Here is a 13,579-nt window from a genome sequence, read left to right as displayed (position 1 = left end):
GAATCTACCGTTTTAAAGACCTTACTTCGAAGTAGTAAATCGGTGGCATCCTTAATATACAACAGTCGCACGGCGAAATTAATTCTATTAAAACGGTCGATATAATTGTATAGAACTTTCTTATTAACTAGGGTAAACTTCTATTTATAGGGAACAAGCGCGCCCTTCTTAGGTAGGATCCCCTTAATATAGTTATAGAGTCGCTTATAGGGCACCTCGAATATCTTGTATAGATAGGTAACAAAAACGTTTAGATTTTCCCGGTAAAAATCGAGCGCTCATTACAGACGTGCCTCTATTGTAATTTGATAATTATTTTGATGCGATACGATGTAGTAGTAGTTGTACAAAGAGAGGGGATTATAGAAAGTTTAAAATTGTTATAATGTGTTGAGGTTTAAGATGTGCGTGGCCGTTTTACTAGTGTGGCCGTATTACCCGTGAGCACCCACTTTAGGGGGTGCGAGTCTGGCGAGGTCCAAAAAAGTGGGGGCGTAGTACGGGTAGCTGTACACACTTCAAGTTGGAGGTACCTTCCACTTCCACTTTATGTAGGTACCTAGAGGTAAGTATGTTCTGCAAGACCGGGCGTCCGGTAGCCGAGCCGGAAGCGCAGGTGGACGGCATCTCGGGGCGAACACACTCTGGAGGAATCGGGTACTGCCCTGTGGTAAGTAGAGGTAGGTTCCTCTATATACACTAGTAGTAGGTGCCTTAGGTCGGGGTGTCCCGGGCAATGGGCGGGCGGGCACGGGGTTCCAAGTACCTACCTTAGGTAGGTAGTGTACCGTCTACCGGGAACAGACTCCTTGTGGGCTGCCGACGCCCGCTGTCGTATTCACACTAGTTCGCAGCGTCCATCAGCCCAGTCCCAGCACTGTAAACCAGGTAGGTGAGTACTACCTACACTACACGGGCAAGCGGGCGGGGTTGCAGGTCCGTTGCAGGCGGAACATGGAAGAGCTCCCGAACGGTTGACGCGGCGCGTGATCCCTGTGCCCGGCCACCGCCAAAACAGGCAGGCGCTGTGACCCTTGAACCCCTGACTTGCAAAGGCATGCGGGGTCGTCTCTGATGGGAACGGCGTGGAAACCCTCACCGTCACCTTCTCTTCGACGGAATGGCAACGAAAGAAGCGTTCTCTCAACCTTTGGCCATGATCACCCAAGGCAACGTAACGGTAACGGCCCGCTGCGCTAGCGGAACGGAGACTGGGTGATTGTGGGCGACTGGGCGGCCCAGACGAGCTTCCCAAATCATTCGACCACGAATTCCGTCCGAACCGGCTTGTCCCCGTGGCGGCCGCACAACCCCAGGCCATCGGGCCAGACACGCCAGAGCTCCTCGAACACATCGATATCACCCAGGGTTGGCACGTTGGCTCCAGGGGCACCAGGGTCGGGCCCAGGGGCGACCCTCTCTTCCGTGATCTTCTTCCATCTCAAGGCTGTCTCTACAACCAACAACAGCATCCCCTCCTTTCTCCACAAACATCTCCTGTTACCTGTTTCCCGCCGCCGCTCTTGTGCAACAGAGAGCACGACATCCGCCTGAGTCGGCGGTCTACTGAAAGTCCCGGCTCCGCGTCACGGTGCCCGCCCATCCTACCTTGTCGGTTGCCGGCGCAACGTCTTCCGCTCATCATCGACGCCGAACCCCTCGGTAGTACGGTACCGTTGCCGTGTCTTCCCACTGCAGTAGCCATCATGTTTGGGAACTTTGCCCACTTGAGTGTGTTCTTCAGTCCCCCTTTTTTGCTGTACATAGACCGTCTGGCCGAGCTGTGCTAACCATTCCGTTTAGTTCCCTTGGCCACAGCGCCTCAAGGGCCGCCCAAGGACGTCCCTCCACCTACGCCCGTCAACTTTCCGCGCTTCTATCCCCAAGTTCAAGATGACCAACAAACAGCACCGGGAGCCGCAGACGAAACACCAAAGTCGGTTGTCACCTTGTTGCAGGGCATAGTCCGCCCAGCCCAGCTAGCCGTTGCCCATTTTGAGGCTCTCGGAGTCCATGTAGTGCCAAACTCTACGGCGGCGGACCTCATTCCTGATCCGTCTTATATCCCGAATTTCGCTGCTTGGGATGAGCTCTCATCCGATGCAGCTCACGAGGTAAACGAGAGCACCAGGGTCCCACTGATTTCGGGAAACCGCTCTCCCGGCTGCAATACTTACCTGGAGCGTAAGCGTGAGCTGTTGTTTCCTAATGAGACCGGCTACCGGACTGTTCGCCGCATCCAACCTCCAAAGGGCCAGAGCCATGCCCGGCTGGGAAACTGCTACGAGTTCTTCCGTCAGCTCGACACACTATCCAACTATTGGGATGACACCTCGGTAACAGAACAGTCAGCTCCGGAAGGCGAAGAAGAAGACAAGGACGCTCTGGCCTCCAAGCCTCGACGGACCGGCGCCGGCAATCAGATGCCCCCTGACTTCCGCCAGCAGATGGTGCAAACCTTCTTGAAGCTTGTCGCGTACGACTTTGGCTGTAACACTGCGCCGGCTCGTGCTGAACCGAGGCTGCACATCACGTCTCGCAATTGTGGTTCTGCCCGTAGCTCCTACTTCTCTTCCGGTTGCACTTTCATGTACAAGACCCCGACCACTAGGGAAGAAGCCCGCGCCGGTATTGTTGAAGGACCTGTGGCGGCCGTAAGTGCTAGGCATTCCACTGGCTTCCTACCCCCACCCGAGGACCCGAACGAGTCTTCCACCGATCCGGACGCCGTCTTTGATTTGGGCCGCGAGTTGGTTGCCGCGCTAGTAACGGCCCAGCATCGAGCCCGCGAGGGTCGCACCGAGAAGCGCATCGGCGAAGGTGCCTGGTGGTGCACCAAGCCTCGATGGGGCGGTGGCCCCGGTGGCCCCATTGGTCGTGAGATTGAACAGCAAACCAGTGGCGACGACACACTCGTTGGAGACAAGGACGCGCCCCCTCCGGCTGCTGCTCCTGCCGAGAAGCCCACAAAGGTGACCATCTCTTCCCGACTTGCCTCCCGCGCTTCCCCGTTTGGCCCCTTGCCCAGCACACGTCTCCCAGAAAGAGAGAAGGAGTCTAGCACGGGACCGGCCAAGGGCGTCAAGCGCCTGAAGAAGTCGGGTAATATGGCCATGTACGACAACTACCGCATGGTTCGCCCTCCGGCCCTGACTTGGGACAAGAAGGCCAAGTACGCCGCCATTGGCAGAGCTGCAGGCGCAGAGTACGATGACATCTTTGTGGTCAGTGCCTTGTATCACCACATCAGCATTGTAAGAGTGCGGGTGCCCGATCAGCTAATGGCGGTTTTGGAGGGCCGCGCCGAGCACGAGTTTGAGAACGGGAAGCGCAGCTGGGGAAGGCTGGAAGTGAGGAGGAGCAAGTGGTTTGACCTCTTCAAGCCTGAGGACAGAGTGGAGGCCATGAAGCTCGTCTGGTGCATGATGAATTGGTTGATGAGGGCCGTGCCTAAGGATGAGGATGGAAAGGACGAGACTGATCAGGACCAAGAGGAAAAGAAGGACACGAAGAGTGAAAATGCGGGAAATCCTGCTGCAGCGACACCAGCAGGCAGCCAGAATGCTATTGAGCAAGTTAAAGACGAGGCCAAGCAGGAAGCGAAGGACGAGGTCAAAGAGGAGAATGCTGATGTGAAGATGGAAAATGCATAGACTGAGAAAATTGGCGTGCGTACGTACGTACCGACTACTGTATTTCCCTTTCTTCGTTGTGTCTTCTTCCCATTCGGCTTCTTGGATTCGGCCTGCTTTGTTATCAACGAGGGAATCCAACATTTATTGTACAGTATATCGAAATTGCTAATGAGTTTTCCCAAGAGCATTCTTTGTGCTGAGCGCGATCAGTCAAGTGCAAAAGCTTGGCAAGTACAGGTCCTTCACTGAGCTTGAGCTATTATTGCCTGGTGCGCTATAAGCTAACTTGACACTTGCCGCCAATGTCATGGGTCGAATCTGATTAAAAGGTAATGCGAGACATCTTGTCGTTCATTCCCCATGCGAGGTTTGCATTTTGAGCGACATGCTGGTCACGCACTGTAGAAATGATATAGGTTTCAAAATTTTTACCAATAGCCAACATCTTCTAAATCCCCTTGTGGTGTAGTTGGCTATCACGTTCGGCTGTAATTGTATAGATTGTATACCGAAAGGTCACCGGCTCGATTCCGGTCGAGGGGACATGTTCATTTTTTTATGTCTTTTTCATCCGTCACCTTCTCCCCGCACCAAGTTTTTGTGCTGATCTGAAGCGAGTCTTTTCCTTTTGATCTTGTGATCCCAGCAGCTTGGTGGACTCCGTTGCAGAAGACTGTGTAATCTTGGGCTTGGCAATCCTATGGGCAAGGGTCATACATAGATAGTACTGCGGGAGTGCGGCTATTGAGGATCGTTTTTTAGGGCTCCCTGCTGAATGTTGAAGGAGGTCTGGCAGTTGGACATCAAGACTTGTAGACTGACTTGCCTGGCATTTTGGAGCTATAGTGAAGAGGAGGATAACCTACTTGATGAAAATCGATTTTGGGTTGGAAAATCTAACCCAGGGGTTTTTCTGAGCATAGCAACCAGATCGACGTAAAGAAAAATTTCAAGACCACTATTAACATATTGGTTATGTCGAGGATTTATATACAGTTACCACTTGTTAGAATGAAACACTAAAAACTAATATCCAACAACCTTAACCTGTACCCTATCTTGAGCTTGGTCTAGTATCAGATTACATATGATCAAAGCATTAAGTAGCACATATTTGTTGTAGTAAAGACATATTGATATGTTGCACTCTGATATCTATCCAGTAGTATGTAATTATTGCTAGCATAGCCTCTGTTCACATTAGTGTGTGTTTTCTAGTATTGACTAAACCCATGAAGAGCTGGAAGTCTGGAACTACATACACAATATGGGGCGTGTGAGTGGAGACGGGAACGAGATTGTGGGCTAATTTAAACGCAAGCATTTTGCATGTACCTAGGTATCTTTTAGAAGTCGGATGTTACCGAATCCTCGGTAGCAAGCGACTTGTAAATTGTTTTGCAATACTTAACCGTGCAGGTTACGCAGATCACATACCCAGAGCCTTTGAGCCTCACCGACCGACGACGATGATGAGCATGGAAATTGGCTTGAAAGGGCATAGCCCACCGGCCACCCCATTGGGGTACAGTGTCAGTCTGTCCCAGACAGAAGGCATGGGAATGCAGGGCGCTGCTTTTGCTTTTGCGGCCGAGGGTTCGATTTAAAACTCCAGGGATCTGCTATGGTTACAACCTCATTCTACGTATGTAGTGATGGCAGCACAGCATGACCAAAGACTAAAGACTGCCACAAAAAGGCTGAGATGTTGTTCAAGCGGGCGTCTGATCTAGCAGATGCAGCACGTCGTTTGTGGCCATGCTCTCTCGGCCTGTCCCTTGTTGGCCCACGTACCCAAAAGACTTGGGCCGTTCGTCTTCGGGATCCAGCAGTCTGCGGCAGAATGCGTCGCTTCCAACAAATGGCAATTACACAAAGCAATCAAGTCCATTGGGGCTTGGACGTCTAAAGACATTCGAGCATATCTGTCATGCCGAACACATCACCCTTGCTAGACATCGAAGACAAACGGCCCAAGTCTTTTTGGTCGGTCGGTGGGATAGGTGTGTAGCTATGAGCCAAGGGAAACCTTGACTCGCATGTGGTAGGGTTTGGCGCGCGCCATCTAAGATCGAGAACTAGATGTTCCCCGGACTCTAGCAACGAAGAATGCAATTTCGGTTCGCTAACCTGCAGGACTCTGATGTCGAAGTGCCACATCTGGACACCTCGACTGTGGTATTGAGCTTCGATGTCGGTTGATCGAGCCCGTCTGTTTTACTCTATGTAGTAGTTCACGCAGTATGTAGTGTAGATGCGATTTGGTTTTCCACTTGGCTGTCCCTATCTGCAGAGAGGAGTTTCCTTCGATTTATGGCGCCGGCGATTACAGTCCAGCAGCGATCACACGGTAATTTGACCTATCATATACTCAACATGCTGTCGAGCTAGCTTCACTCGGCTGCATGCATTCGGATACCGGAGATATTGGAGACCAGCGAACCTTTCTGCAACCGGGAGACCCGGCCAGCCAACCACAAGAGCTGCGGAACTGACACTGACCGAAATGGCCTCGGTCGTCCCGAAGCTTTGATGTCTGGAAGCAAAAGCCGAATGTCGTACGCCGCGCGGGGAGGGGGGGGCAAGTCTGAGAGACTGCCGGGCCGGGGATCGTGGCAAAAGAACGCCTTCGGTCACAAGCCACAATGACCCGGCGGAGGTAACCTTCGTTCACCGTCGACTTTTGCGTTTTGCGCTGTGGAATACAGATCCTCGGTTGTGATCACGACAGACTGGGTGTCCTGGATTCCAAGCACGTCCAGCTTGCGGATTCTCCTAGTGCGTTTCTCACTACCCTTTTCTAATTGTCCCCACTCGAGTAACCGTGGACGGGCGATAACACCTTTCAACTTATGGGCTTGCGTCTGCGATATTAGTTTCTTCCCTTCTTCCATAGGGCATTGGAGTTGTGTGGTCCATGTGGAGGGAATTTGCTGGATGCGATACGTTCAGTTACGACAGCCCGGGGCGGGACCCTCAAGTGGGCAAGACCCCCGAGCGTCTTTTTCCCCCGCCAGCGGCAGCAGGTAGAGGCGCACTGAGGGCTAGTGGGCTTTAGAAAAGAGCTGAATAGCCGTTGTGATATCTAACCGTCAAAGTGATTAAAGGACTTGCCGATGGTGCATGACGACCTGGAGAGAAGGCTAGCGACGTTGATCGTTCGATGTTGCCCTTCACCATGCACCGTGATTGCGACTGTGCGGAAGAGGTTTGCTGTTGCTCAGTCTTGCCCCCATATCCCTCTACATCCACATACATACACTCCGTACACTACAGGCAGCAGGTCTGTATACATACTCCATAGTATAGGGATATGGATTCAAACATGACATGAAAGAGCGCCCGGTCAAAGAAGGTATGGAACATTTGCTAGTTTATAGGACTATTTGACCTCCTAGCGCAACTCCATCACAACTCGCTGTTGTGGTGTCGTAGAGGTAGATATGTAGCTAAGTATGTAGGTAAGTATCTCGTCACTCCTCGTCTCAACTTTCAAGCGTTTCGATCGCTTCTTCCCAGATTCTGGATCCGCACTCCACGTTGCTTGGCGTTGATCACGGCAAAAGTGGAAGAGAAGCTTTTCTTTTCGTGCTGCCCCCGCTTGAATTTCGTCCAATCACGACTTGGAGTGTTGCGCTGCTGATGTATGTATCTGGTCTATCAATAAACATGGCTGTTGATATGGTCACAGGCAGCTTGGGCGTTGAGGCAGCTAAGTGAGATACTTCCAGTTGCAGACACAGACGCCACCCAACGACTTGGAATGTTCGCAGTGGGACCTTTTCCCTCCCTTGGTGCCCTGGAGCAGCTTCCCCCCGCCTGCCGTCTCAACCTAGCAGCTTGCCCGCTCTTGGCCGGGCATTCCCGTCCACACAGCGGGCAATCCATCCGGGTCCCACACGCTACACCCATTAGGTTGCTTGCCCTGCGGTGGCCTTGGTTCCAGTTGACCTCAATCCCCGTCCGAAACATCGCGACGAACCCATACCGTCACCTCTTTCCCACTCTTTCCTGCTCAACGACCCCGGCCCTTGCGACCCAACGGGCATCACCAAGCCTCTTCGACTCCCTGCATGTGAGTTGTCCCCAAATCAGCCTTTTGACCGCTCTCTCGGGTACATGTCCTGCACCCTCAGACCCTCTGTACAGTCGGGCGGAACATTGACTCCAGTTTTGGTTCGGTCATGGTTCTCGACTTGCGCCATCCCGTGCTTCTTCCCTGACTCGGCCCGTCTGCCTGCTCCAAATCGGTTGTATCCAATGCATCGCTGCTCCCATTACTGACCTGGTGCCTGTCTTTTAAGAATCTAGCCTTGCTCCCCTCCAATCCATCATTTACCGGCCTCACTTCATCAACGCCGCCCTCCCTCGACGCTCCACCCTATATTCAATCTCGTCTTCACGCCCGTCTGATTCCAAATCCAACCGCGCCCTCCAGCCTCCCTGCCACTACATCAAGACCTTAGTCTCCGGATCCTACTTACTAAAGTCACGACGGGTCACTTCGCCGAGCCTCCTCGATCTTGCACTGTCTGTCTCTAATTCAATCCAGTCGCCGATCATGTCTGGATACCCCGGCGCGGGTTACAATGGAGGAGGCTACGTCCCGCCGCCTCAACCACAATATGGCGGCTACTACCCTCCGTATGTTTATACAACTACACTCGTAGCCTTGTCCTTCAAACTGCGGTTCTAACTTTGGCAGCCAACCTGCCTATAATGCCTATCAACAGCCGCCTCCTCAGCAGCAACAGTACATGGTTTACCACCAGCCCTCGCCTGGCCCCCAGCAACACCAGCACTGGAATCCACAGCAGCAGGTCCGTCTCAAGCCCATTACCACAACCAACATCCACGTAGAGGAGTACTAAAGACGAGTCGCAAATAGACGCCTGCACCACAGGGATATGGCAATCCTCCAAACTCCCATTACGGCAGACCTGGTGAGTGCTAGCTAGAATAGCCCCCCCTCCCAGACTGGAGTGTAGCTTCTGACTATGCCTTCAGAGGCGAACATGCCAACGGTGAATTCGAATTCGTACGCGCACGGGAACCACCAAGCACCTCCGCCTCCTCCCCAGGCGCCTCAGCAATTTGGATATGGCGCTCCAGCGGACTACGCCTTTCGATATTCGCAGTGCAATGGCCGACACAAAGCTTTGCTCATCGGCATCAACTACTTTGGTCAGCGGGGCCAGCTGAGAGGATGCATCAACGATGTCAGGAACATGTCATCATATCTCGTCGAGCATTTCAGGTACAAGCGCGAGGATATGGTGATTCTTACCGATGACCAGCAAAATCCCATGAGTCAGCCTACCAAGCAAAACATCCTTAGGGCAATGCACTGGTTGGTCAAGGATGCTAGGCCCAACGACTCGTTATTCTTCCACTACTCCGGTAAGCACCTAAAATGATCTTCTCCCAATATCGTAAGGTTTGCTTCTGACGGTCGAACTTTGCTAGGGCATGGAGGCCAAACCAAAGATCTCGACGGCGACGAGGAGGATGGGTACGACGAAGTTATATATCCAGTTGATTTCCGACAAGTGGGACACATCACCGACGACGAAATGCACCGCATCATGGTCCGACCGTTACAAGCCGGCGTTCGGCTGACCGCTATCTTCGACTCATGCCACTCGGGAACTGCGCTCGATTTGCCCTATATTTACTCAACCCAGGGCATTCTCAAGGAGCCCAACCTGGCCAAGGAAGCTGGCCAAGGTCTTCTTGGAGCCATCTCATCCTACAGCCAAGGCGACCTTTACGGCGTGGCGAACAACATCATGGGGATTTTCAAAAAGGCTACCGGCGGTAACGATGCCCATGCAAGAACCTTGGCTACGAAGACGTCACCCGCCGATGTTGTTATGTTCTCCGGAAGCAAAGATGACCAGACCTCGTTCGTACACCCCTCTATTATCGTTTCTTGCTCTTGAAATATTTTATTTCTACCCTCTTTCTCTTTTGGCGCAGGCATAGTATGTTTGGGAGCAAAAGCTACTGGGTATTTGGGGTTTTAGTCGATGCCGTCAAGTGGGCACAGTAAAGGCGTCACTTCAGCATACTTTTTTGTACATACATTCAGCCCACGCTCTAGATGCAAAGTACAACCATCGTTATGGTTGTGACTTTGCGTCTAGGGCGACGAGTCACGTTGGATTACCCCCTCCATTTCCTCCCCGAGACGTAATTATCTGTCCCTTGTCAAGATTCACTTGCTAACCTCGATGTCTCTCTCACAGAGCCGACGCCACAATTGCTTCACAAGCCACGGGGGCTATGTCCTGGGCCTTCATCAACGCCCTCAAGAAGAACCCCCAGCAGAGCTATGTCCAGCTGCTCAACAGCATCCGAGACGAACTGCAAATGCGTTACACACAGAAGCCTCAGCTGTCGTGTAGCCACCCTCTTGGTGAGGCTTCCTCCTCTTCACATTCCTCGTCATCATTCTACAACCCCTCATCAAGCCGTTATCTGGTGACCACGTTCAAGATTTGAGTTGCATATATACCCTTTATAGGAAACTCGAGGAGAAGTGTCTGTTTGGGTTTCTTTTACCTGCATTGCGTTGCGTGGACCGTCTTTTTGCGGGCTGGCTGGGAAAATTAGACATTGTAATGGACACACAAAACACACAATGATGACGAGCAAAACGACCCAAGATAAGAAGAACAAGCTGACTAACTTTGGTGATGCAAACTATAAAGATACGAATCTCCTGTTCGTTATGTGAAGCAATCGAAAACAGTGTATACCATCGATTGGTCGCTAGGAACTAACTTCTGTTCCTCAGAAAGGCGAACTGATTTGCGGTCGACTGGTCGACACGCCTGGGTAGGGTATCACTAGGGGAAAATGGCAACCGGCTTGCCAGGCCTTTCGTGGGGTGTTGGGCATGATCAGGACCTGAAGTGGATGTTAATGTGAGGGATGTTGGACCGAGGTTGTTGGTGGATTTCTCTCGTCTGCCATTTGGTTGGCAGGCCAGGGATGATAGGGCAATTGAGTGGACTGTGTCTGGGTCTTTGTGCATCTGGAAGGTCACCTTGTCTCTTCGATTTGGACATAGACACAGATAACCACTTTCAGTCTTATTGTGCAGTCATGAATAATAGCGAAGAGCCGCTTCAGGCCTTAAGGTCTGTCTCTTCAATGACACACAGTATTGCAGGTTAGGGGGAGGAGGTAAGCCAACGATGTCTCGTTTCAATCTATGCGTGGTTCAATCTTGAATACCTCGCTGTAAATTGAGATTATTGTCCCTCTCCGCCTATCGACGCTCTTTCTTTCGGCTGGCTACGAGCCATTTGATCCATCATCAAATTCCTTCAAACCCCACGATTTACCTGCAATCTATCATTATCTGAGAAGGACGTTGTTGAAATTATCAAGACTCCCTTCATGATGGGCATCCAAATATCTAGTCCACCAAGCACTGACAGATGGCATTTGCTTCTCCTAAGACTTGCCCTCTCCATCGGAATCCTCTTCATCACGCGGCAACGTCATGCCCATCAAGCCAAGCAAGTTGCCCGTTGGACCAGCCATGCCCGCCTGGCTCTTGAAGCTCTCCAGCAAATTCTTGGCTAGATTATAGTCAACGCCGACCTCATCACCTTCCTCTTCTCCTTCCTCGTCGTTCATATCGTCATCCTCATCACTCCCACCACCCCCCGCGGTCTTGACTATCTCTTGAACTGATGAAGCCTCGTGCACACCACCCTTCAATGCTCTGGCGGATCTAGTCTTGGCTTTTTGAGGGTCCAGTTGTAGTGCGCCGTAGGAGTTGAGTTCCTTTTCCATCTGAGCCATAAGAGCTTCGAATTCCTCTTGCTCATTGTGGCCCGTATCCATGCTCTTGTCTTCGTCCTTGTCATCATTGACGGTAAAAGAAACCTTTTCCTTGCCTTTGCCCTTGCCCTTCGTACCAGGCTGTTGTGAGGCGCTCTCGGGTCCTGTGGTTGATGACGGTGATGATGATGTTGTTGCCGCCGTTGTTGTCGTCGTCGTCGGTATCCCCATCATCTCTCTCATCATTTTCGAGAACTGCTCTTCGTCGAAACTCACTTCCTTGTCTTCGTCCTCGCTGTCCATATCAACATCCGAGTCCTCCAAGTCGTCATCATCATCCTGATCCATCTCATCGATTTCAGCTCCGTCAAGACCTGCTGTTTCGTCATTCAGAAATGCCTCAAACCGGGAGACGATCTTGCGTAGATCGGCTTGTGTCGTGGCATCTCCAAAGGTCGGTACAGCATGCCCAGCTGTATCTCTGCCTTCACCAGCTTTGTTTTGTTGCCGCTGGTGCTGCTGCTGCTGCTCCGATTCTCCCTGCACCCCACCGCCGCCAGCTAACTCCCTCTCAAAATCCGCAAAATCGATATCCATCCAGCTATCATCATCCTCCCTATCCACATCCTTCCACTTCTTGATCTCCTCATCAGTCGGCAGCGCCGCCTCCTCGCCATCCTCCTTTAGATCCTCAAGCAACAGCGCCACCTCCCTCGCAACACGACTATCGCTCTTCTCAGCGCCGCGAGCAAGGATCTCAAAGCCCGTGGTGAGCTTCATGCCTATTTCCAACCTGGCGAGCGTCTGCAGCTTCTGCAAGGCTTGCTGCCGGGCCTCGCCCTCCGTTTCAGACGCAGACAACTCTTGGACTTGCGCAGTCTGGACAAAGTGCTCCCTCCAAACCGGTGGCGGATCAAAGTGCTGGGACTTGAGCTGGGCGTAGAGAACCTTGGTGAGGCGGACGCTGATGGTCACGAGGTCCTGTGGCGGGAACAGTAAGGAGTCCGGAGTAGCGGAGAGAAGCGGTTTAAGTGAGATGGGGTCGCGGAGGTAGAAGGCTTCGATAGCGGGTGCGACGGCCTTGGGGCGCTTATGGAGGATGTAGGCTAGTTTACGAGGAATGGTAACAAGGGCATGATGGAGGGAAGAGGTGATCTGGTCGGGATACTTCTCTAGTCGGTAGAAAGCTTCGGCTTCGATTAAGGGGGAGTGGATGAGGATGTTGGGGGTGGTTCTGATCACGGAGAGGGCTTCGTGGAGGGAGATTTGGTGGGCCTTTGATGAAGATGGCGAGGATGAGGAAGAAGAGGGAAGAAGGGGGATGATGCGTAATTGGCCGCGGTTGATCCATACGCGGTTGGCGTCCATCTCGGGGCTCAGCCATTTAGGCAGGACTTTGGCTGCTTCGATGAGGAGGAATTCGCCGTCGCTGTCGAAGATGCGGATCCATAGGTTGGGAAAGGAGAAGCTCAAGGTTCGGAGAAAATAAACTATCAGCCACTCGTCTTCGACATTATCACCGTAATCAGTACGACCATGAAGGTAAACTAAGCCTACCGTTGACTGTTCGGTTAGCATGAGTGCGAGGATTATAGAATGTGACTGAGAACGCGGTAGCAAGGCGAGACGTACCATTCTCGATCCTCGTTTCGAGCTTCAAAACCTCGCGTTGCCAGATATAATCCTTGGTGAGCTCATCAAGCCTTTGAAGGGCCACTTTCCTGATTGTTTCCAGACTCGAGAGGGTGGTTCTCTGGGCTTCAGGCTGATCGTTGATGAGGAAGAGCATGTACTCAACACAGTTTTCTGGGAGGCTCATTTGGAAGCCATTGAAGGCGTCGTCTCCGGGCCTTGGCTCATTGGTGGACTCCATCTTTGTTTTCAGTCTTCTACTCAAGGGGTTTTCTTGCTTCTCAACTTTCAAGTGTCTAGAGGGGTGTGAGTGTCCCTTTACTGCGGATTGTTGACGCCTCGGGTCACTTGCGGTTGATTGCACGTGTACGTTATAATTGAAGAATGACACAATCGAACCAATCTAGTCCAGCCAATGAGCCTTCAAAATTGTCATTCAATTCAGCAGGGAATTTGTGGTTTTCTCGTGTGTTGAGCAGGTCCGTGTTTGTTTGATCGGTGTCTACTCGCAAGTA

At 52.0% G+C, this 13,579-nt stretch overlaps 3 protein-coding genes across 3 annotated transcripts; 2 read left to right on the top strand and 1 right to left on the bottom strand.

Annotated features, from left to right (window-relative positions):
• Positions 1–1,330: 1,330 nt before the first annotated feature.
• NEUTE1DRAFT_85981 (uncharacterized protein) lies at positions 1,331–3,838 on the top strand (the record flags this gene model as incomplete). The annotated part of the gene is made up of 2 exons (XM_009855071.1): positions 1,331–1,731; positions 1,804–3,838. 2 exons carry the CDS (start codon positions 1,707–1,709, stop codon positions 3,651–3,653), a joined length of 1,875 nt encoding a protein of 624 aa, XP_009853373.1.
• Positions 3,839–8,196: 4,358 nt separating this feature from the next.
• On the top strand, positions 8,197–10,139 carry NEUTE1DRAFT_139815 (uncharacterized protein; the record flags this gene model as incomplete). The annotated part of the gene is made up of 6 exons (XM_009855070.1): positions 8,197–8,279; positions 8,341–8,455; positions 8,524–8,578; positions 8,643–9,035; positions 9,102–9,540; positions 9,884–10,139. 6 exons carry the CDS (start codon positions 8,197–8,199, stop codon positions 10,137–10,139), a joined length of 1,341 nt encoding a protein of 446 aa, XP_009853372.1.
• A 948-nt stretch (positions 10,140–11,087) lies between these two features.
• On the bottom strand, positions 11,088–13,305 carry NEUTE1DRAFT_131280 (uncharacterized protein; the record flags this gene model as incomplete). The annotated part of the gene is made up of 2 exons (XM_009855069.1): positions 11,088–12,985; positions 13,065–13,305. The coding sequence occupies 2 exons, from the start codon at positions 13,303–13,305 to the stop codon at positions 11,100–11,102; spliced, it is 2,127 nt and encodes a 708-aa protein (XP_009853371.1).
• Positions 13,306–13,579: the final 274 nt, after the last annotated feature.

This window comes from Neurospora tetrasperma (assembly GCF_000213175.1).
Source record: "Neurospora tetrasperma FGSC 2508 unplaced genomic scaffold NEUTE1scaffold_5, whole genome shotgun sequence".
NCBI lineage: Eukaryota > Fungi > Ascomycota > Sordariomycetes > Sordariales > Sordariaceae > Neurospora > Neurospora tetrasperma.
Note: the sequence above shows the minus strand (reverse complement) of the source record. Positions and strands in the feature narration are given on the sequence as shown.